Source organism: Babylonia areolata, chromosome 30 (assembly GCF_041734735.1).
Source record: "Babylonia areolata isolate BAREFJ2019XMU chromosome 30, ASM4173473v1, whole genome shotgun sequence".
Lineage (NCBI taxonomy): Eukaryota > Metazoa > Mollusca > Gastropoda > Neogastropoda > Buccinidae > Babylonia > Babylonia areolata.
The window spans coordinates 1,536,910-1,561,051 of NC_134905.1; the positions used below are offsets into that span (position 1 = coordinate 1,536,910).

Consider the following 24,142-nt stretch of genomic DNA (forward strand, 5'->3'; position numbering starts at 1 on the left):
ACTGAAGTTAGACACCCATTCATACCATTCTCCCTGAATGAAGTTAGACACCCATTCACACCATTCTAGCCTTTCCTGACTGAAGTTAGACACCCATTCACACCATTCTCCCTGACTGAAGTTAGACACCCATTCACACCATTCTAGCCTTCCCTGACTGAAGTCAGACACCCATTCACACCATTCTAGCCTTCCCTGACTGAAGTTAGACACCCATTCATACCATTCTCCCTGAATGAAGTTAGACACCCATTCACACCATTCTAGCCTTTCCTGACTGAAGTTAGACACCCATTCACACCATTCTCCCTGACTGAAGTGAGACACCCATTCACACCATTCTAGCCTTCTCTGACTGAAGTTAGACACCCACTCACACCATTCTAGCCTTCCCTGACTGAAGTTAGACACCCATTCACACCATTCTAGCCTTCCCTGACTGAAGTTAGACACCCATTCACACCATTCTAGCCTTCCCTGACTGGTTAGACACCCACTCACACCATTCTAGCCTTCCCTGACTGAAGTTTAGACACCCACTCACACCATTCTAGCCTTCCCTGACTGAAGTGAGACACCTATTCATACCTGGACACCATTCTAGCCTTCCCTGGCTGAAGTTAGACACCCACTCACACCATTCTAGCCTTCCCTGACTGAAGTTAGACACCCATTCACACCATTCTAGCCTTCCCTGACTGAAGTTAGACACCCATTCATACCATTCTAGCCTTCCCTGACTGAAGTTAGACACCCATTCATACCATTCTAGCCTTCCCTGACTGAAGTGAGACACCCATTCACACCATTCTAGCCTTCCCTGACTGAAGTGAGACACTCACTCACACCATTCTAGCCTTCCCTGACTGAAGTTAGACACCCATTCACACCATTCTAGCCTTCCCTGACTGAAGTGAGACACCCATTCACACCATTCTAGCCTTCCCTGACTGGTTAGACACCCACTCACACCATTCTAGCCTTCCCTGACTGAAGTTTAGACACCCATTCACACCATTCTAGCCTTCCCTGACTGAAGTGAGACACCCACTCACACCATTCTAGCCTTCCCTGACTGAAGTGAGAACCCATTCACACCATTCTCCCTGACTGAAGTTAGACACCCACTCACACCATTCTAGCCTTCCCTGACTGAGGTGAGACACCCACATACACCATTCTAGCCTTCCCTGACTGAAGTGAGACACCCACTCACACCATTCTAGCCTTCCCTGACTGAAGTGAGACACCCATTCACACCATTCTAGCCTTACCTGACTGATTTCAAGAAGTCAGGTATCCATTCACACCTGGGCAGGAGTGCGGAAAAATGGTGCATAAAAGAAGAAACAGATTTTAACCAAAAGAAAAAGAAAAGGAACGAAGAGAGGCAAAGCGTTACATAATTCACATGATTCTTCTTCTTCTTCTTCTGCGTTCGTGGGCTGCAACCCCCACGTTCACTCGTATGCACACGAGTGGAATTTTACGTGTATGACCGTTTTTACCCCGCCATGTAGGCAGCCATACTCCGCTTTCGGGGGTGTGCATGCTGGGTATGTTCTTGTTTTCATAACCCACCGTACGCTGACATGGATTACAGGATCTTTAACGTGCGTATTTGATCTTCTGCTTGCATATACACACGAAGGGGGTTCAGGCACTAAGCAGGTCTGCACATATGTTGACCTGGGAGATCGGAAAAAATCTCCACCCTTTACCCACCAGGCGCCGTCACTGTTATTCGAACCCGGGACCCTCAGATTGAAAGTCCAACGCTTTAACCACTCAGACAGGAAGACAGGAAGGGAACCACACACACACACACTAACTCACAGACACACACACAGACACACCAATAGTTTCAGTTTCAGTAGCTCAAGGAGGCGTCACTGCGTTCGGACAAATCCATATACGCTACACCACATCTGCCAAGCAGATGCCTGACCAGCAGTGTAACCCAACGCGCTCAGTCAAGCCTTGAGAAAAAAGAAAAGAAAAAAAAGGTGAATAAATAATAGATAAATACATTAAAAAAAACAACCCAAAAACTACTACCACTACTAATAATATGTATAAGGCGCAAAAACTTGATGAAGTCAACTATAAGCGTACATAAATAAATAAATAAATAAATTTATTCACAATGTGTACACTTATGAGTCACTATGTGTACACTTATGAGTCACCCTTTCACCCCCTAAAAAAAAAAAAAAAAAAAAAAAAACCTAGAGAAAAAGAAAAAAGAAAAAAAAATGATTGTAAAACCTTCAAAAGAAAGGAGAAGGCGTGTATATCTCATTCTACACACACACACACAGAGTCAAGTAACAATCTGAAAAAACGATGTGGACCTTTTCATTTCTCACAACCCTACAGTACCTCAGTCTGTGGGCTTCTACATGTCTCACTCTCACACACACACACACACACACACACACACACACACTCCTTCAGTGTCACACACACACACACACACACACACACTCCTTCAGTGTCTCACTCTCTCACACACACACACACTCACACACACACTCCTTCAGTGTCTCACTCACACACACACACACACTCCTTCAGTGTCTCACTCTCACACACACACACTCCTTCAGTGTCTCACTCACACACACACACACACACAGCCCCACACACACACTACGACAGACTCAGAAGGTCTTTAGGCACACACACACACACACTATGACAGACTCAGGAGATCTTCACACACACACACACAAACACACACACACACACACCCACTACGACAGACTCAGAAGGTCTTTGGGCATGTTGGCCACCACACAGCCGAAGGTGCTCATGACGGTGGGCAGCTCAATGCCCTCGCTCCAGTACATCTTGTCCTTGTCCTCTCGCAGCCAGCACATGCCCGCCATCCAGCTCTTGTCGTCCTCCCCCCCCACGATCAGCACGCTCTCCCCGTACTTCACCACACCTGGAACAGGTAGAGGGGGAAGGTCATGTTGTGTTTCCAAACGATCGCTATGCTGATGGATCTGTCACACAGCTAACTGACCAACGTGTGGCGTCTTCAACTAAATCAGTATGTCATGGGACAAGCAAGTCCCCGACAGCCGCCACCATCCCCTGTCCACACTGCGTCAGAACCTTCCGGGCGCGGACTGGCCTGACCAGTCATCTGCGCACCCACAGAGCCCAACCCACCCACCCCCAGGATGACTAGGTGGTCCTCGTCGATCCCGACGGACGAACCACCATGTCATGGGATCTTTAACAAAGCTAACTGACTAATGTGAGGCAGCTTCAATCAATAAGTATACTAACATGTGGCATCTTCAATCAGTATACTAACATGTGGCATCTTCAATCAGTATACTAATAAGTGTACTAACATGTGGCATCTTCAATCAGTATACTAACATGTGGCATCTTCAATCGGTATACTAAAATGTGGCATCTTCAATCAGTATACTAATAAGTGTACTAACATGTGGCATCTTCAATCAGTATACTAACATGTGGCATCTTCAATCAGTATACTAACATGTGGCATCTTCAATCAGTATACTAACATGTGGCATCTTCAATCAGTATACTAACATGTGGCATCTTCAACCGGTATACTAAAATGTGGCATCTTCAATCAGTATGTCATTGGATCTGTCACAAAGCTGACTGACTAACATGTGGTGTTTTCAATTGATCAGTGTGTTTGCATAACGTGTGTATGCTGTGCATCATGTGTGTATGTTGTGCATCACGTGTGTATGCTGTGCGTCATGTGTGTATGTTGTGCGTCACGTGTGTATGGTGTGCGTCACGTGTGTATGGTATGCGTCACGTGCGTATGTTATGCATCACGTGTGTATGTTGTGCGTCACGTGTGTATGTTATGCATCACGTGTGTATGTTGTGCGTCACGTGTGTATGCTGTGCATCACGTGTGTATGTTGTGCGTCACGTGGCGCTCCCAGCCTCCTTACCGGCCCCACACAGAGGGTTGGGAAGCTCCGGCCCAAAGCTCCAGGTCTCTGTCTCCGGGTCGAACACCTCCACCGTCCCCACACAGAACTCCGGCAGATACTCCTTGTGCCACCGCTCACTTACTGCCGCATTGCCGCCTGAACTCACAAACGTTAACAAACAATTCACACCTTTAGCATTGCCGCCTGAACTCACAAACATTAACAAACATTAACACACCTTTAGCATTGCTGCCTGAACTCACAAACATTAACAAACACTTCACACCTTTAGCATTGCCGCCTGAACTCACAAACATTAACAAACATTCACACCTTTAGCATTGCCGCCTGAACTCACAAACATTAACAAACAATTCACACCTTTAGCATTGCTGCCTAAACTCACAAACATTAACACACCTTTAGCATTGCTGCCTGAACTCACAAACATTAACAAACAATTCACACCTTTAGCATTGCTGCCTGAACTCACAAACATTAACAAACATTAACACACCTTCAGCATTGCTGCCTGAACTCACAAACATTGACAAACAATTCACACTTTTAGCATTGCTGCCTGAACTCACAAACATTAACAGACACTTCACACCTTTAGCATTGCTACCTGAACTCACAAACATTAACAGACACTTCACACCTTCAGCATTGCCGCCTGAACTCACAAACATTAACAAACATTAACACACCTTTAGCATTGCCGCCTGAACTCACAAACATTAACAGACACTTCATACCTTTAGCATTGCCGCCTGAACTCACAAACATTAACAAACAATTCACACCTTTAGCATTGTCACCTGAACTCACAAACATTAACAAACACTTCACACTTTTAGCATTGCTGCCTGAACTCACAAAAACATTAACAAACATTAACACACCTTTAGCATTGCCGCCTGAACTCACAAACGTTAACAAACACTTCACACCTTCAGCATTGCTGCCTGAACTCACAAAAACATTAACAAACACTTCACATCTTTAGCATTGCTGCCTGAACTCACAAACGTTAACAAATATTAACACACCTTTAGCACTGCTGCCTGAACTCACAAACATTAACAAACAATTCACACCTTTAGCATTGCTGCCTAAACTCACAAACATTAACAAACACTTCACACATTTAGCGTTGCCGCCTAAACTCACAAACGTTACCAAACACTTCACACATTTAGCGTTGCCGCCTAAACTCACAAACGTTAACAAACACTTCACACCTTCAGCATTGCTGCCTGAACTCACAAACATTAACAAACATTAACACACCTTTAGCATTGTCACCTGAACTCACAAACATTAACAGACACTTCACACCTTCAGCATTGCTGCCTGAACTCACAAAAACATTAACAAACATTAACACACCTTTAGCATTGCCGCCTGAACTCACAAACGTTAACAAACACTTCACACCTTCAGCATTGCCGCCTGAACTCACAAACATTAACAAACACTTCACACATTTAGCATTGCCGCCTGAACTCATAAACATTAACAAACACTTCACACCTTCAGCATTGCCGCCTGAACTCACAAACACTTCACACTTTTAGCATTGCTGCCTGAACTCACAAACATTAACAAATATTAACACACCTTTAGCATTGCTGCCTGAACTCACAAACATTAACAGACACTTCACACCTTCAGCATTGCCGCCTGAACTCACAAACATTAACAAACACTTCACACCTTTAGCATTGCCGCCTGAACTCACAAACATTAACAGACACTTCACACCTTCAGCATTGCCGCCTGAACTCACAAACATTAACAAATATTCACACCTTTAGCATTGCCGCCTGAACTCACAAACATTAACAAACACTTCACACCTTCAGCATTGCTGCCTGAACTCACAAACATTAACAAACACTTCACACCTTTAGCATTGCTCACAAACATCACTCTGTTAGCATTGCCACCTGAACTCCCAAACATGAATAAATAACTGACACCGCTTACTGAAGCGTTGCCCTCTGAACTCACTGCATGCACACAGATAAAGAAAACGGCCGACTCTAAGGACAGGGATGTCCACGGAAAAAATCCCATGGAAAAAATCCACTTTGAGAGAGAAAAAACAAGTACACTTGCTGACAAGAAGAACAAGAGAGGCAAGACCTTCAAGACTCACTTGTGATAAATTAAGTCCCCTAGCATTAATTACAGAGTAATTTCCCTTTTTTTTACTATCTGCACCAAAAACGTTTGCAAAAATAAATAAAACTTCCATGCTGAGTAAAAGAAGTTCCTGTTTGAACAAAAAATGATAATAATGACTGCTCTTGTTGTTGGGTCAGAATACCAGATCAAAGTGCCAAGTTTATAGAATACAAAAAATATAAATATAACAGTAAATGCAGTTTGCATATAATTAGGCTTCATTTTTAAAATTTGTTTGTGCCCATCCCAGAGGTGCAATATTGTTTTAAACAAGATGACTGGAAAGAACTGAATTTTTCTATTTTTATGCCAAATTTGGTGTCAACTGACAAAGTATTTGCAGAGAAAATGTCAATGTTAAAGTTTACCACGGACACACAGGCACACGGACACACACACACACACACACACACACACAGACAACCGAACACCGGGTTAAAACATAGACTCACTTTGTTTACACAGTGTGGCACTGTCGTGTCGGACCCACTCTCCCCAGGGAGAACAGCCGACATTTCCAATTTCACATGGAGAAATCTGTTGTGACAAACAGTAACACAGTACAACACAACACAACACAACACGACTGAACACAACAAAACATAACACAATTCAGTACAACACAATAACAGAACACAACATGATACACCACACAAGACGTTACAACTCAACACAACACAACACAACACAACACGATATAACGTAACACAGCCTAATACAACATAGCACAGTACAGCACAACACAACATGACACAACACAGTAAAACAACATTAATACAACATGTGATACAACACAATACAACTCAAAACAACACATGACAATACAACTCAAAACAACAAGACACAGCACAACACAGCACAGCCCAAAAGAAGAAGATAATGATAATAATAATAATGGATACTTATATAGCACACTATCTAGAAATCTGCTCTAGGTGCTTTACAAAAACGCTTTTGTTAACATAAAACATTATATCAATGTTACATACACACACCAAAATGTGACTACACACACACACACACACACACACACACACAATGCATAATACATTTTAACATACATGTGTATCTAACAGCTACCCTAACACATACGCACACATAGGCAGGCACAAACTTACATAAACAGACACACACACAATCATATACATGCATGTAGTTATGTACACACACATATGTATACACACATAGTCAAGCACAGCTAACGCAAAGGAAGTGGACCCGCCACAGACAGTTGAACTTATTGCTGAGGGAAAAAGGTGAGTTCTGAGACGAGATTTAAAAGATGCGAGGGAATCAGAATGACGGGAGGTTATCAGGGAGCTTGTTCCACGTCTTTGGCGATTGAAAAGAAAACGATCGGTGTCCAAGACACAACTCACACCACCACCACACACTGCCTGGTCCTGCGACAGAGCCAGACAGTCTGTCCACCGCCCCTTTCACTCACCGATGACCCAGATTTTGTCTTTGAACACTATACTCCCGGCCAACATGCGGGGCACTGATAAATGCGGCAACTCTGTCCACGTGTCCTCCATAGGGTCATACCTGCAATGTCAAGGTCAAGGTCAAGGACCAAGGTCAGCAACAACCAAATTAAGTTTTGTGATATTCATCTTTTTTTTTAACTTTAAAATATAAAATTACATTTAAGATAAGCAGCATGATCATTTAGCCCAGAAATAAAACAAAACCCAACACATTATCCTAAATATTGATAAGCATAAAAGTCATGACATCCACATATAAGAATAAGAATAAGAATAACTTTATTATCTCCAACTGGAGAAATTTGGTCAGGTGCATTATCACAACATAGACAAGTAAATAACACATGGACCATAAATGCAAAAGTCAACAACAGCTTTCAGGAATATTACAAAGACACAAATGTAAAAAATATCCCATACACCGTTTCATACATACATCCACACACTGCAGGTAAAAACTAGTATTGTTAATGTAAAAACAGAAAGAATAAAAAACATTATTTTAATATAATTATAAGCATAGCCTACTATATTGCACATTGATTATAATAGATAAGATAAGAACAAAGATAACTTGCGGAAAACCACAACCAGATAATCAGCACACACCCGCACCCACCCATCCCCAACCCACCCCACACATGCGGATTACTTGATTAAACAAGAGTAATAAACATATATTCTCAAATAAAAGCATTTCACATATTCGCTTTTAAAACATTGCAATTAATTATTACACTGTCAGAAATATATTTAGAATATGGATGTTAGCATTAGACATATTCCATTGTACATTCATCCTGCATATTGCACATTATTCCTCCTACATATTGCACATTCATAATAACCAATTGTCATGTTTTTAAGCTCAGTAAACACACACACAGACACACACACACACACACCACAGCTAGAACAAGGTACAACCTATCATGCACGGACTTTCACGCGCGCGCACGCACACACACACATACACACACATCTGTAGCAGTTCTTACAGACCACCCCCACATCCTCACACACACCCCTGTAGCAGTTCTTACAGACCACCCCCACATCCTCACACACCCACCTGTAGCAGTTCTTACAGACCACCCCCACATCCTCCCCCCCCATCACCAGGAGCTTGCCGCGATAGCTGAGGGCAGCAGTGAAGCGGAGGGGGCGGGGGAGGGGGGACACGACCGTCCAGGTGTTGGTGTGAGGGTCATACTTCTCCACACTGTTCAGGATGTCTGTTCCGTCGTGACCACCAATGGCGTACACGTACCTGTTCCGGCAACACAAAGGTTAAAGGTTAAAGGGTAAAGGTCCCACCAGGATGTCTGTCCCATCGTGACCACCGGTGGCGTACACGTACCTAGTTGGGGCAACATGAAGGTTAAAGGTTAAAGATCCCATCTGTCCCGTCGCGACCACCAATGGCACACACAGACCTGTTCCAGAAACATGATGGTTAAAGGTTTAAGGTCCCATCAAGACGTCCATCCCGTCGTGACCCCCCACTGGCATACACGTACCTGTTCCGGCAACATGCCAGTAAAAACAGTTAAAGGTGAAAGGTCCAATCAGGGTGCCTGTCCCGTCATGACCTCCAATGGCATACCCATACCTGTTCAGCCAACACGCCAGTGGAAAAGAGTGGCAAAAGGTTAAAGGTGAAAGGCTAAAGGTGAAAGTTCCATCGACGGGCACAACAGCCGAGTGGTTAAAGCGTTGGACTGTCAATCTGAGGGTCCCGGGTTCGAATCACGGTGACGGCGCCTGGTGGGTAAAGGGTGGAGATTTTTACGATCTCCCAGGTCAACATATGTGCAGACCTGCTAGTGCCTGAACCCCCTTCGTGTGTAGATTCATGCAGAAGATCAAATGCGCACGTTAAAGATCCTGTAATCCATGTCAGCGTTCGGTGGGTTATGGAAACAAGAACATACCCAGCATGCACACCCCCGAAAGCGGAGTATGGCTGCCTACATGGCGGGGTAAAAACGGTCATGCACGTAAAAGCCCACTCGTGTACATGCGAGTGAACGTGGGAGTTGCAGCCCACGAACGCAGAAGAAGAAGAAGAAGAAGAAGAAAGTTCCATCAGGATGTCCACCTTGTCCAGACCCCCAGTGGCAAACATGTACCTGTTCGTAGGCACAGCAGTAAAAGCTGTAGGCTAAAGGTTAAAGGCACCACAGCTTTTCACGGCCATCAGGGCGGTGAAGAAGAAGAAGAAAGAAGAGCAGTTTCATGTTTCAGTTTCAGTTTCAGTAGCTCAAGGAGGCGTCACTGCGTTCGGGACAAATCCATACACGCTACACCACATCTGCCAAGCAAATGCCTGACCAGCAGTGTAACCCAACACGCTTAGTCAGGCCTTGAGAAAAAAAAAAAAATTAGAACTACTACTAATAATAATAATATGTAAAAGGCGCAAAAACTTGATGAAGTCAACTATAAGCGTAAACAATAAAATAAAATAAGATAAATAAATAAATTAGTACATAAATAACTAACTAACTAAATATTAATAATATAATCCAAAAAAAAAGGATAATAATAATAATAATAAAATACATTAATGATAATAATAATAATAAAATAGATTACATGTTGGACAGATCCAGAAATACTTTAAAAGTTCATTTCCTTTCTTTCAGTTAGAAGTGAATTCCTGTTCTTTTTCACGTAAAATGCCAAACAATACATACATATATATATATATATATATATATATATATATATATATATATATATATATATGCATACAATGGAAGGATAGTTAAAGAAAGCGCACCCACTATCCCTTCTGATCTCCACACCCACACAAACATCATCACAGCCCCTCCCCCCCCAAGCCCCCCCTCACCGCCCCCCCCCCCCCATCCCCCACATCATCACAGGTCCCCACCCCCCTACTCACCCCCCCCCCTCACCGCATCCCTAACACCCACACAAACATCATCACACTCCCCCCCATCGCCCCCCAACACCCACACAAACATCATCACAGCCCTCCCCCCCCTACACCTCCCCACCCACCCCCGCATCCCAAACACCCACACAAACATCATCACAGCCACCCCCCATCCCCCCCACCCACCCCCAACACAAACATCACAGCACCCACCCACCCCCCCCCCACAGCCCCCCACCCTCCCCACACACTGACCCGTCAACGATGACGAGTGAGAACTGCGAGCGGGTGGTGTGCATCTTGGCCTTGGCCGTCCACTGGGCGGCGGTGTGGTCAAACAGGTACAGGCAGCTGGAGATGCCCTCCGTGGTCACCGACCCGCGGTAGTTGATCTTTCGCAGGGCTCCCCCTGCCATGTAGATCTGGTTGTCGCCCGTGATGGCCACCGCTGCACAGAGACCATCCTTTAGTTGTCTGTGAAGCCACAAACCACTGTCAGGGTTTGTTTGTTGTTGGTTTTTTGGGCTCAAGTATTTGTATTTGTATTTCTTTGTCATGGTTTGTTTTTTGGTTTTTTTTGGCTCAAGTATTTGTATTTGTATTTCTTTTTATCACAACAGATTTCTCTGTGTGGAATTCGGGCTGCTCTCCCCCCGGGAGAGCGCGTCGCTATACTACAGCACCACCCTTTTTATTTTTTATTTTATTTTATTTTATTTTTTTTTTTTCCTGCATGCAGTTTTATTTGTTTTTCCTATCGATGTGGATTTTTCTACAGAATTTCGCCAGGAACAACCCTTTTGTTGCCGTGGGTTCTTTTACGTGCGCTAAGTGCATGCTGCACATGGGACCTCGGTTTATCGTCTCATCCGAATGACTAGCATCCAGACCACCACTCAAGGTCTAGTGGAGGGGGAGAAAATATCGGCGGCTGAACATGTCACATTAATGTTTTTCACATGTAGTTTGCACAGGACAGGAATGTCAGACCCCTTCCAGAGTCTGCACTTGTGGGTCACGGTTAAGTATGTGTAATTAAATAATGTTTTTCCACATAGAATCTTGGCAGTGAAAGAGTTAATGTGTTTTCGCACAGAAACCTTACAGCAAAAGAGTTAATCTTTCAAACAGAAACTTGGCAGTGGAAGAGCTAATGTCTTTCACACAGACACTTGATGGTGAAAGAGTTAATCTTTCACACAGAAACTTGGCAGTGAAAGAGTTAATCTTTCAAAAGAGTTAATCTTTCACACAGAAACTTGGCAGTGAAAGAGTTAATCTTTCAAACAGAAACTTGGCAGTGGAAGAGCTAATGTCTTTCACACAGACACTTGGCAGTGAAAGAGTTAATCTTTCACACAGACACTTGGTGATGAAAGAGTTAATGTCTTTCAAACTTGACGGTGAAAGAGTTCATGTCTTTCAAACTTGGCAGTCAAAGAGTTAATGTATTTCACACAGAAATTTTGTGGTGAAAGAGTTAATGTCTTTCACACAGAAACCTGGCAGTGAAAGAGTTAATGTCTTTCACACAGAAACTTGGCGGTGAAAGAGTTCATGTCTTTCACACAGAAATTTGGCGGCGACAGAGTTAATGTCTTTCACACAGAAACTTGGCGGTGAAAGAGTTAATGTCTTTCACACAGAAACTTGGTGGTGAAAAAGTTAATGTCTTTCACACAGAAACTTGGCGGTGAAAGAGTTAATGTCTTTCACACAGAAACTTGGCGGTGAAAGAGTTAATCTTTCACACAGAAACTTGGCAGTGAAAGAGTTAATTTTTCAAACAGAAACTTGGCAGTGGAAGAGCTAATGTCTTTCACACAGACACTTGGCAGTGAAAGAGTTAATCTTTCACACAGACACTTGGTGATGAAAGAGTTAATGTCTTTCAAACTTGACGGTGAAAGAGTTCATGTCTTTCAAACTTGGCAGTCAAAGAGTTAATGTATTTCACACAGAAATTTTGTGGTGAAAGAGTTAATGTCTTTCACACAGAAACCTGGTGGTGAAAGAGTTCATGTCTTTCACACAGAAACTTGGCGGTGAAAGAGTTCATGTCTTTCACACAGAAATTTGGCGGCGACAGAGTTAATGTCTTTCACACAGAAACTTGGCGGTGAAAGAGTTAATGTCTTTCACACAGAAACTTGGTGGTGAAAGAGTTAATGTCTTTCACACAGAAACTTGGCGGTGAAAGAGTTAATGTCTTTCACACAGAAACTTGGCGGTGAAAGAGTTAATGTCTTTCACACAGAAATTTGGCGGCGTAAGAGTTAATGTCTTTCACACAGAAATTTGGCGGCGTAAGAGTTAATGTCTTTCACACAGAAACTTGGCGGTGAAAGAGTTAATGTCTTTTGCACAGAAATTTGGTGGTGAAAGAGTTAATGTCTTTCACACAGAAACTTGGCGGTGAAAGAGTTAATGTCTTTCACACAGAAACCTGGCGGCGTAAGAGTTGATGTCTTTCACACAGAAATTTGGCGGCGTAAGAGTTGATGTCTTTCACACAGAAATTTGGCGGTGAAAGAGTTGATGTCTTTCACACAGAAATTTGGCGGCGTAAGAGTTGATGTCTTTCACACAGAAATTTGGCGGCGTAAAAGTTGATGTCTTTCACACAGAAACTTGGCGGTGAAAGAGTTAATGTCTTTCACACAGAAACCTGGCGGCGTAAGAGTTGATGTCTTTCGCAACCAAGTTTCAGTGTGAAAAACTCTCCCCCACTCCCCAGCACCAAATATTTTAGACTTGACTTTCACAGCCTCTGACTGTCGGTTCTTCAACATGGCTTGGTTTGTGTCCACAACAACACGGCAAACTTGTTCACTTCAAACTAGGTCAAGGGGGGAATGCTTGTCCATTTTCTATTGTTTGGGGAAAGTTCACTGCAGCTGTCATGCTTTGATACTGTGTGAAAATGGTCCTTTTTGACATAATGTCAACGGGCGCAACAGCCGAGCGGTTAAAGTGTTGGACTGTCAATCTGAGGGTCCCGGGTTCGAATCACGGTGACGGCGCCTGGTGGGTAAAGGGTGGAGATTTTTACAATCTCCCAGGTCAACATATGTGCAGACCTGCTTAGTGCCTGAACCCCCTTCGTGTGTATATGCAAGCAGAAGATCAAATACGCACGTTAAAGATCCTGTAATCCATGTCAGCGTTCGGTGGGTTATGGAAACAAGAACATACCCAGCATGTACACCCCCGAAAACGGAGTATGGCTGCCTACATGGCAGGGTAAAAACGGTCATTCACGTAAAAGCCCACTCGTGTGCATACGAGTGAAAGCAGAAGAAGAAGAAGAAGACATAATGTCAACAACACTTGCCAACAGCTTATGGATGAGCAGTTCACAAACACACACACACACATAGACACACACACACACAGCACCAACCCACCAGGCGTGTAAAGACTCTGGGGCAGCTTACAGATGAGCACCACTTCGCCCGTGCGAGGCATCAGCATCTCCATGCTGTTGTACTTCTTGCTGGCCTCCTCAGCGTAGGGGTTGGACACGATCATCACGCCGCGCTCGTATGCCATGCCCCGCCGCGGCATGAGGTTCAGGTCCACCTCGGACTGTCGGTTCTTCAGCATGTGGTGATAGCGGATCCTGTCCAGCGTCTGGCTCACCTCCTCGTCCTGACGCAGCGTCTGGGGGCAGGACACACATGCAGGTCCTGAATCATCTGGACCGGGTGTTCTTCAAGGGCCCCCTCTGATATACACCCCTCTCAAAAAAACAGAGTATGGCTGCCTGTCGCGGTGTCTGGGGGCAAGCAACACCCACAGGTATTTGTATTTGTATTTGTATTTCTTTTTATCACAACAGATTTCTCTGTGTGAAATTCGGGCTGCTCTCCCCCAGGGACAGCGCGTTGCTATACTACAGCGCCACCCATTTTTTTTTGGTATTTTTTCCTGTGTGCAGTTTTATTTGTTTTTTTTCCTATCCAAGTGGATTTTTCTACAGAATTTTGCCAGGAACAACCCTTTTGTTGCCGTGGGTTCTTTTACGTGCGCTACGTGCATGCTGCACACGGGACCTCGGTTTATCGTCTCATCCGAATGACTAGCGTCCAGACCACCACTCAAGGTCTAGTGGAGGGGGAGAAAATATCGGCAGCTGAGTCGTGATTCGAACCAGCGCGCTCAGATTCTCTCTCGCTTCCTAGGCGAACGCGTTACCTCTAGGCCACCACTCCACAGGTCCATAATCCTCTTCTTGTCTCTGTGTTCAAGACACCCCCCACACCCCCCAACACCCCGAAAAAAAAACCAGGAAAAAAGGAAAACAAAGAAAGGAAGAAAGAAAGGAAAAAAAAAAAAAAAAAGAGAGAAAGAACAAGACAAATGGGAAAAAAGAAAGAGAAAAAGACATTACAATAAACAACAAAGAAACAACTCACCTGGTTGTGGTCGATTTTATCACAGAAGTAGTAGGAGCTGATGATGGCGAACCGCACACACTTCATCACCTCCGCCACGTGCGTGAAGCGAGAGGAGGGGTCAAAGTTCAGCCACTCCATACACGCCTCATACACCGTTTCCTCCCCTGTCACGTTGAGGTCATCGTCGCTGATGATCTCCACCAGCTTGTCAGCTGGCAAGGACAGGAACTCCTGCTGTCTGCAGAGCATGGAGAATCTGCCCACAGCAAAATAACAAGTACCTTGTGAAATCCTGTCTGCAAAGCAGGGAAAATCTGCCCACTGGAAAACACAAGTACCTTGTGAAATCCTGTCAACTCCTGCCGTCTACAGAGCATGGAGAATCAACCTACAGCAAAACACAAGTACCTTGTGAAATCATGTCTGCAAAGCAGGGAAAATCTGCCCACTGGAAAACACAAGTACCTTGTGAAATCCTGTCAACTCCTGCCGTCTACAGAGCATGGAGAATCTGCCCACAGCAAAACACAAGTACCTTGTGAAATCCTGTCTGCAAAGCAGGGAAAATCTGCCCGCTGGAAAACACAAGTACCTTGTGAAATCCTGTATCTGCCCACAGCAAAACACAAGTACCTTGTGAAATCCTGTCAACTCCTGCTGTCTACAGAGCATGGAGAATCTGCCCATAGCAAACACAAGTACCTTGTGAAATCCTGTCTGCAGAGCAGGGAAAATCTGCCCACTGGAAAACACAAGTACCTTGTGAAATCCTGTCAACTCCTGCTGTCAACATAGCATGGAGAATCAACCTTCAGCAAAACACAAGTACCTTGTGAAATCATGTCTGTAAAGCAGGGAAAATCTGCCCACTGGAAAACACAAGTACCTTGTGAAATCCTTGTCAACTCCTGCTGTCTACAGAGCATGGGGAATCTGCCCACAGCAAAGCACAAGTACCTTGTGAAATCCTGTCAACTCTTGCTGTCTACAGAGCACAGAGAATCAGCCCACAGCAAAACACAAGTACCTTGTGAAATCATGTCTGCAAAGCATGGAAAATCTGCCCACTGGAAAACACAAGTACCTTGTGAAATCCTGTCAACTCCTGCCGTCTACAGAGCATGGAGAATCTGCCCACAGCAAAACACAAGTACCTTGTGAAATCCTGTCAACTCTTGCTGTCTACAGAGCATAGAGAATCAGCCTACAGCAAAACACAAGTACCTTGTGAAATCCTGTCAACTCTTGCCATCTACAGAGCATAGAGAATAAACCTACAGCAAAACACAAGTACCTTGTGAAATCCTGTCAACTCTTGCTGTCTACAGAGCATAGAGAATCAGCCTACAGCAAAATACAAGTACCCTGTGAAATCCTGTCAACTCTTGCTGTCTACAGAGCATGGAGAATCAGCCTACAGCAAAACACAAGTACCTTGTGAAATCCTGTCAACTCCTGCCGTCTACAGAGCATGGAGAATCTGCCCACAGCAAAACACAAGTACCTTGTGAAATCATGTCTGCAAAGCATGGAAAATCTGCCCACAGCAAAACACAAGTACCTTGTGAAATCCTGTCAACTCCTGCCGTCTACAGAGCATGGAGAATCAGCCCACAGCAAAACACAAGTACCTTGTGAAATCCTGTCAACTCCTGCCGTCTACAGAGCATGGAGAATCAGCCTACAGCAAAACACAAGTACCTTGTGAAATCCTGTCAACTCTTGCCATCTACAGAGCATGGAGAATCTGCCCACAGCAAAATACAAGTACCTTGTGAAATCCTGTAAACTCCCATGGGAGAGCAGCCCTAATTTCACACAGAGAAATTTGTTGTGACAAAAAGTAATCCAATGCAGTACTTCTTCTTCTTCTGCGTTTGTGGGCTTCAACTCCCACGTTCACTCGTATACATGCGAGTGGGCTTTTTATGTGTATGACCGTTTTTACCCCGCCATGTAGGCAGCCATACTCCGCTTTCGGGGGTGTGCATGCTGGGTATGTTCTTGTTTCCATAACCCACCGAACACTGACAACAATTACAGGATCTTTAACGTGCGTATTTGATCTTATGCTTGCGTATACACACGAAGGGGGTTCAGGCACTGGCAGGTCTGCACATATGCTGACCTGGGAGATCGTAAAAATCTCCACCCTTTACCCACCAGGCGCCGTCACCATGATTCGAACCCGGGACCCTCAGATCGAAAGTCCAACGCTTTAACCATTCGCCTATGGCGCCCGTCCAATGCAATACAAAACAATGGAGTACTATACCATCCTCTATCTACACTGTTTCCCCAAACTCACCATGAAACTCCTCCTCCTTTCCTTCCTCAATTATTTATCTGTTTTTAAATGATAATTTTCAAATGCCCAAAAAATATAGACTTCAACAAAATGTCTACAATCACCAGTAATGTGTGGTGGGAAATTAGACAAAACTTTCTCCTCCATATTATATAATGTGAGAGAGAGACATCCCATTGCCCCCCTCTCCACCAGTCCCTTCTCACGTACTGTTGATGATCTCTGTTTTTTGTATTTTGTGTTTGTATTTCTTTTTATCACAGCAGATTTCTCTGTGTGAAATTCGGGCTGCTCTCCCCATGGAGAGCGCGTCGCTATACTACAGCGCCACCCCTTTTTTTGTATTTTTTTTCCTGCGTGCAGTTTTATTTGTTTTTCCAATCAAAAGGAAATTTTCTATCTAAAATTACGTTTAAATAACATACTTACCGTGACCCAACTAGCGCAGACTCCGGCAGGGGTCTGACATTCCTGTCCTGTGCAAACTATCCGCCCATGCGGAGCAGACAAAACTACGGCCGATAACCTCCCGGAAGTAGGTAACCTCCCCTTTGTCCCGCTGGTTATCGCCCTCAAAGTGGATTTTTCTACAGAATTTTGCCAGGAACAACCCTTTTGTTGCCGTGGGTTCTTCTACGTGCGCTAAGTGCATGCTGCAAACGGGACCTCGGTTTATCGTCTCATCTGAATGACTAGCGTCCAGACCAAGGTCCAGCGGAGGGGGAGAAAATATCGGCGGCTGAGCCATGATTCGAACCAGCGAAAGACAGGATGATGTATTATGGTATATCACAGAATGTGAAAGACAAATCTATATTCTATTTCCTCCCCCCCCACCACCCCACTCGCTCCCCCCACCCCACCTCCCCCCTATCTCACTTGCTGTTGATGATCTCTTTAGCCTTCAGAGCGAGGACGTCGCACTCATGGGCGCGGGCGAAGAAGTAGACGCCGATGCAGTTGTTGACGGTGACGTGGCTCATCATGAACTCGGCGCAGCCCTCCCTCAGCGCCAGCAGCTGAAAGAGGTTGGCGGCCGACAGCAGGTTCTGAACCGTCTCCTCCGTCAGCAGCACCCGCCCTGTGTAGATGTAGTCCAGGACGAGGGACAGCGTCAGGCTCTCCATGTCCTGCAGGGTTATCTTTTCCTGTTGTGACCAAAAATGTTATCAGGTTATTTGTTATTTGTAATTTCTTTTTATCACAACAGATTTCTCTGTGTGAGATTGGGGCTGCTCTCCCCAGGGAGAGCGCGTCGCTATACTACAGCGCCACCCATTTTTTGTGTACTTTTTCCAGTTGCAGTTTTGTTTTTCCTATCGAAGTGGATTTTTTCTACAGAATTTTGCCAGAAACAAACCCTTTGTTGTCGTGGGTTCTTTTACATGCGCTAAGTGCATGCTACACACGGGACCTCGGTTTAGCGTCTCATCTGAATGACTAGCGTCCAGACCACCACTCAAGGTCTAGTGGAGGGGGAGAAAATATCGGCAGCTGAGCCATGATTCGAACCAGCGCGCTCAGATTCTCTCGCTTCCTAGGCGGACGCGTTACCTCTAGGCCATCACTCCACTCCAGGTTGGTTTAATTAAACACAAACTTCATTCCATGATGTAGTCCAGAGCAAGGGACAGCGTCATGTTCTCTATGTCCTGCAGAGTGATATTCTCCTGTGCCCCACAACCACATTGTGTTGGTATTACTATTACTTTTTGTTGCTGTTGTCACAGCAGATTTCTTTGTGTGAAATTCAGGCTGCTCTCCCCAGATAGAGCACGTCGCTACACTTGTGACACCACCCATTTTTTTGTTGTTGTTTTTTCCTGCCTACGAATTCATTTGCTTTCCTATCCATAAGGAGTGTAAGTAAAAACAAATTGTGCTGGTGTCATTAAAAACAAACTTCATTCCATGATGCAGTCCACACAAGGGACAGCATCAGGTTCTGTATGTCCTGCAGAGTGATCTTTTCCTGCTGTGACCCACAACCACGCCAAGTTGGTGTGATCAAGAACAAATCATGCTGATGAAATTAAAACCATACTTCATTCCATGTTGTCCAGCAAAAGGGAGAGCATCAGCCTTCTCCACGTCCTGCAGTTGTCTTCTCATATGACCCACAATCAGACCAAGCTGGTTCATTAAGAATTCCATGAAATGCAAAGCAAGCAAGCAAAATGATAAATCATCAAGTACAACAAACATATAAGGTAATGTCTTCTGAACAGACTTCACTCCACGAAATGCACAACATGCAAACAAAACAGATAAATCATTTAGTATGAACAACAAGTCTATGAGTATGAAGTCAATTTAATTGTTAAGACTCCAGACTTTCTACCTCTGGCAGATTAAGAGAAAATATATCTAAATTCTGTTTGAAGTCCATCTGAGCAGAAAGGCATAATAAAATACTGATAACTGATAAACAAAAAAATAAACAAACAAAAAGCAGCATGTTGACTGTTGTAACTTATATAAGATACAAAAAGCACAGGGCATTTTGTAACACTTTAGTTAAATAAGAAGAGGTGTAAGTCAAATACACATGTATATATATATATTTCTACATCAAGAACCATACATCAATTCCTTTTGAGATGTACACAGTTACTTATTTAACTCTAATTTATCAATTAATCTATTTATCTTATGTTTATATAATCAACAATGAAGAACTGATTCACTTATTTTCAAAGTCATTTAATCTTAATTCTGGACAGTGTACACATTTTTCCGTTTCATCTTGTTTTTGTTTTTTGTTGTTTTTTGTCTTTCTTTTTTTTCTTCTTCTTTTTTAAGTCTTTCACCACGATATGTGACCTTAGTCGACTAGACAGTACATCGCCATAGGCAACGTAAGTCGACATTCAGGGGTCATGTTAATAGGACTGTTTTTCACATTACAACTAAGCTTGACAGCTGCAGCCTGTCCCCCCCCCCCCCAAGCCTGTGACTGAAACTAAAGCATCCTATCGAAAATAACTGGCGCTGAGGAGTGTTTTTCACACAGAAACTTGGCAGCAACATAAAATGTTATGTGTTTGTCTAAGTGTGTATGTGTGAGTGCTTGAAATCTGATTGAATGACACAGGAAACGAATGATGAACACCCAATGGTAGCCGTCAGTCGTTTCTACCAGGTAAGCAGCCTGTTGTGCAAAGACTCCAAGTTTGTAAAGCCCTTAGAGCTTGGTCTCTGACCGAGGATAGGTGCTATGTAAGTATCCATAGCCTCCGACCGAGGATAGGTGCTATGTAAGTATCCATATCGATCAATGACTCCATGTTTGTAAAGCCCTTAGAGCTTGGTCTCCGACTGAGGATAGGTGCTATGTAAGTATCCATAGTCTCCGACCGAGGATAGGTGCTATGTAAGTATCCATATCAATGACTCCACGTTTGTAAAGCCCTTAGAGCTTGGTCTCCGACCGAGGATAGGTGCTATGTAAGTATCCATATCAATCAATAACTCCACGTTTGTAAAGCCCTTAGAGCTTGGTCTCCGACCGAGGATAGGTGCTATGTAAGTATCCATATCAATCAATAACTCCACGTTTGTAAAGCCCTTAGAGCTTGGTCTCCGACCGAGGATAGGTGCTATGTAAGTATCCATACCAATCAATGACTCCACATTTATAAAGCCCTTAGAGCTTGGTCTCCGACCGAGGATAGGCACCATATTATGTAAATAAGTAACCATACAAATAAAAGAGTTAAGCAAGTTCCTCCTAGCAGGCCTGAGCAGTAGGTGTTTACCTGCTGACTCTCAGCCAGTTTGCTGGAGAACATAGCCATGAAGTAGGGTGAGGACACAGCCAGCACGTTGCGGTGACAGGGGAACTCCGCGCTGCCCACACACAACACCATGTCCACAAACTCCTGGTTCTTGTACAGTTTGGAAAAGCCCGTCAGCAGGTTCGACGCTCGCATGTCGTCGTGGAAAATGTGCTCCCCTGGGGGCGTGAACTCTTCGCTCGTCTGGGTGACGGAGTCCACCAGGCTGGTCTGATTGCAGTCTGCCATGGCCAGGGCTGTCTGTCAGTCTGGGCAACTGGACTGGCCTGGAGAAAGCCTGCAATTTTCAGTGGTGTTGATGTTAGCAGGTGATCATGTAAACTGCTGTACATCTCTCTCTCTCTATATATATGTGTGTGTGTGTGTGTGTGTGTGTGTGTGTGTGTGTGTGTGTGTGTATGGCCTATTAACCTTTCAGTTTCACTGCAGGAAAATAAGATTTAAGTGAAACCTATTGCCAGGGTGTTTGTTTTTGGGTTTTTTGTGTGCAAAAAACAGGTATATATTTTCAAAAAATTCTGTGCTCTTTGTTATTGGAGAAAGACCCATACAAGTATATATTTTCTGAAAGGTAAATGAATAAAGAATACAAAACACATGATGTTTTCCCATTTTATATATTTTCAGTGATACGCTGTTGTTTTGAAATCAGTGTTTTATTGTTTGTCACATTTTCAACTTGTTCATTACAAACATTAGTCTGGTAATTTGCACTAAAATATCATATTTTCTGGACAAATGGACAATACTTGCACACTCAAAGTATACTAAGACAACAACAATATCTTTTTTTTTTCTTTTTCTTTTTTTAAGAGACAGATACACAATGCATTGTGACTTCTCCAAGTGATAATATGGATGTGGGGCCACATCCCCTCGGTCTCCAACCCTCTCCTCTTCACCCCTCTCACAGGGTCACTTCATCCAGTTCTCACCAGACCGCGTTGGCTGAGTGCCAAGAAAATCGCTCACACTGTGTCATGCTAATAATTCGTTCACTTTCTGGCGTCCGCTACAGCGGTACAATCAGCATCACTCACTGACAGTCGGATCTTGGCCAGTCTCTTCATTGCTCCTTTATTTTCTATCAAATCATCCTATAAAGGTTCATCACTGTCTTCTCCTTCGAATTTATGCTTCAATTCTTTTTGAGCATCAACTAAAGAAAGCAATCTTGGTTGATTTAGTCAAATTAGTGCAACATGATCACATGTCTTGAGTACAGAGTCCGATATTTTGTTGAGCTAGTGAGGAGAGGAGCCAGGCAAACACTGCGACAGTAACCCAGCCAAAACATTCAAATGAAGGACTGCCTCCTGACGTTGATGGGGTTTCTAGCTATGAATAGAATCTAGAAAGATTCCCCAAGCAAACGCTAACAGTATTTTTGTCAACAAACTCTATGCAAACCAGGGAAAAGTCAGAATACTTTGATGACGAGTTATCTCGTCATTATGGCAGTGAAGTATACATCACTACATGCCCAAGGGTTAAAGTAAAACATATTCTGCATCATAAAATTATCAACTTTTTTTCCAGCCTAATCAAAATATAATATAATATATATATATATATATATATATATATACATATATATATACATATATATATATATATTACACGCATGCATGCATATATATTACATACACACACATATATGTATGTATGTATGTATATATATATATATATATATATATATATATATATGCGTGTGTGTGTGTGTGTGTGTGTAATGCACGATACAAATATCAGGGTACTGGCAATATCCACAATTTTCCCCTCAAGTTGGAATGAATAGTCTTCACAAGGCATGGACTTTCATTCCATCAGTCACACAGAGTGGAGGAGAAGAAATGTAGCTGTTAGTTATTACCAAGATCTTCAAGTTATGAATATCAAGACAGGATAAAAAGTTCTCATATATTTATCATATCTGTATTCAAAATATCTCTATGCTGTGGAAAAGATTGTTACGTTGTCTAACTATGGACCGGACTGCAAACATTACCATTAAATAATAAACTGATAAAGCAAAATCGTTAATAACATCAGGAATGTATAAAGAGAAAAAAACATGCCCCAACACACATTCCCTCCTTTGGAAAATATACATGAAGACATGATTAAATTTTATAGATGATGGATGCAATGTCATAGCAATGTTAAAGACAAGATTTCAGGAGCAAGGCACTTTGGAGTTCATTGCTTGCCCACACGAAAATTACCTCGTGATTTAAGTCGAACACCAACACTTTATCTCTCAACTCAGTTTGTCATCGACTCATGTTTTGTCACGAATCATTGCGCAGTTAAAAAAAAAACACACACACACACACAAAACAGACAAACTCCGAAGTTGTTTCGCTCGTCATAAGGTCATGATTTGCCAACCGCTACCATAGTGTCAACAAGTTGAACATCAGTTTGCGCTAGTATCAGGGGAAATCACTCTGCAGTCCTCCACTGTTCGACTAAAAATCAAAATTGCACAAAACACCAGAAATATAACACAATTACAAGCACTCGCGCACATTTGCAAGCGCGCACAAACAGGCACGTACAAGCATACACGCTCAGCACTTTGCCCCACCCTCTCCCTGGCATATATAAACGATCTAAGCAAAAACAGGACCAACGACTTGACCACGTCACACCATCATGGAAAAGACCACAGCCACGAACAACTTGACCTTTCTGAAGGGCATGAAGTCGACTAGGTCGTTAAACTCCACTCTACCGAAACATCTAAGCAAGGATCCCTTGTGGAGCGGACATGACTGAAGATGAACGCCTACCGTTCCCACGGACAGTTCGTCAGTGACTGATGGAACGTCCTGCCGCCGGGACGATGCTCCTACCGTGACACATTCGTTACTGAAGAAGGTCACTTCTTCTTCTTCATTCGTGGACTGCAACTCCCATGTTCACTCATATGTACACGGAGTGAGCTTAGTACTGTCATGTATGACCGTTTTTACCCCGCCATGTAGACCGGCATCCATACTCCGTTTTGAGGGTGTGCATGCCGCGGTATGTTCTCGTCACGGTTTCCGAATCCAGCGAACGCTGACATGGATAACAGGATCTTTAACGCCCGGTGAGTATTTG

General features: G+C 43.6%; 1 protein-coding gene across 1 annotated transcript; it reads right to left on the reverse strand.

The window, feature by feature from the left end:
* Positions 1-2,756: 2,756 nt before the first annotated feature.
* On the reverse strand, positions 2,757-23,410 carry LOC143275217 (kelch repeat and BTB domain-containing protein 8-like). The gene is made up of 10 exons (XM_076579193.1): positions 23,260-23,410; positions 20,996-21,311; positions 18,117-18,385; positions 14,948-15,185; positions 13,937-14,192; positions 10,785-10,977; positions 8,697-8,894; positions 7,582-7,682; positions 3,960-4,097; positions 2,757-2,950 (listed from the first exon to the last, which is right to left on the reverse strand). The coding sequence occupies exons 2-10, from the start codon at positions 21,260-21,262 to the stop codon at positions 2,757-2,759; spliced, it is 1,854 nt and encodes a 617-aa protein (XP_076435308.1). The 5' UTR covers positions 21,263-21,311; positions 23,260-23,410.
* Between the last annotated feature and the right edge of the window lie 732 nt (positions 23,411-24,142).

Bases quoted from the DNA above. Each gene is read 5' to 3' on its own strand.
- LOC143275217 (XM_076579193.1), bottom strand. From the start codon at position 21,262: ATGGCAGACTGCAATCAGACCAGCCTGGTGGACTCCGTCACCCAGACG. The intron at 14,193-14,947 runs GTGAGTTGTTTC...TCCTGCCCCCAG, and splicing joins ATAAAATCGACCACAACCAG to ACGCTGCGTCAGGACGAGGA. The intron at 2,951-3,959 runs GTAAGGAGGCTG...TACCTGTTCCAG, and splicing joins CAACCCTCTGTGTGGGGCCG to GTGTGGTGAAGTACGGGGAG.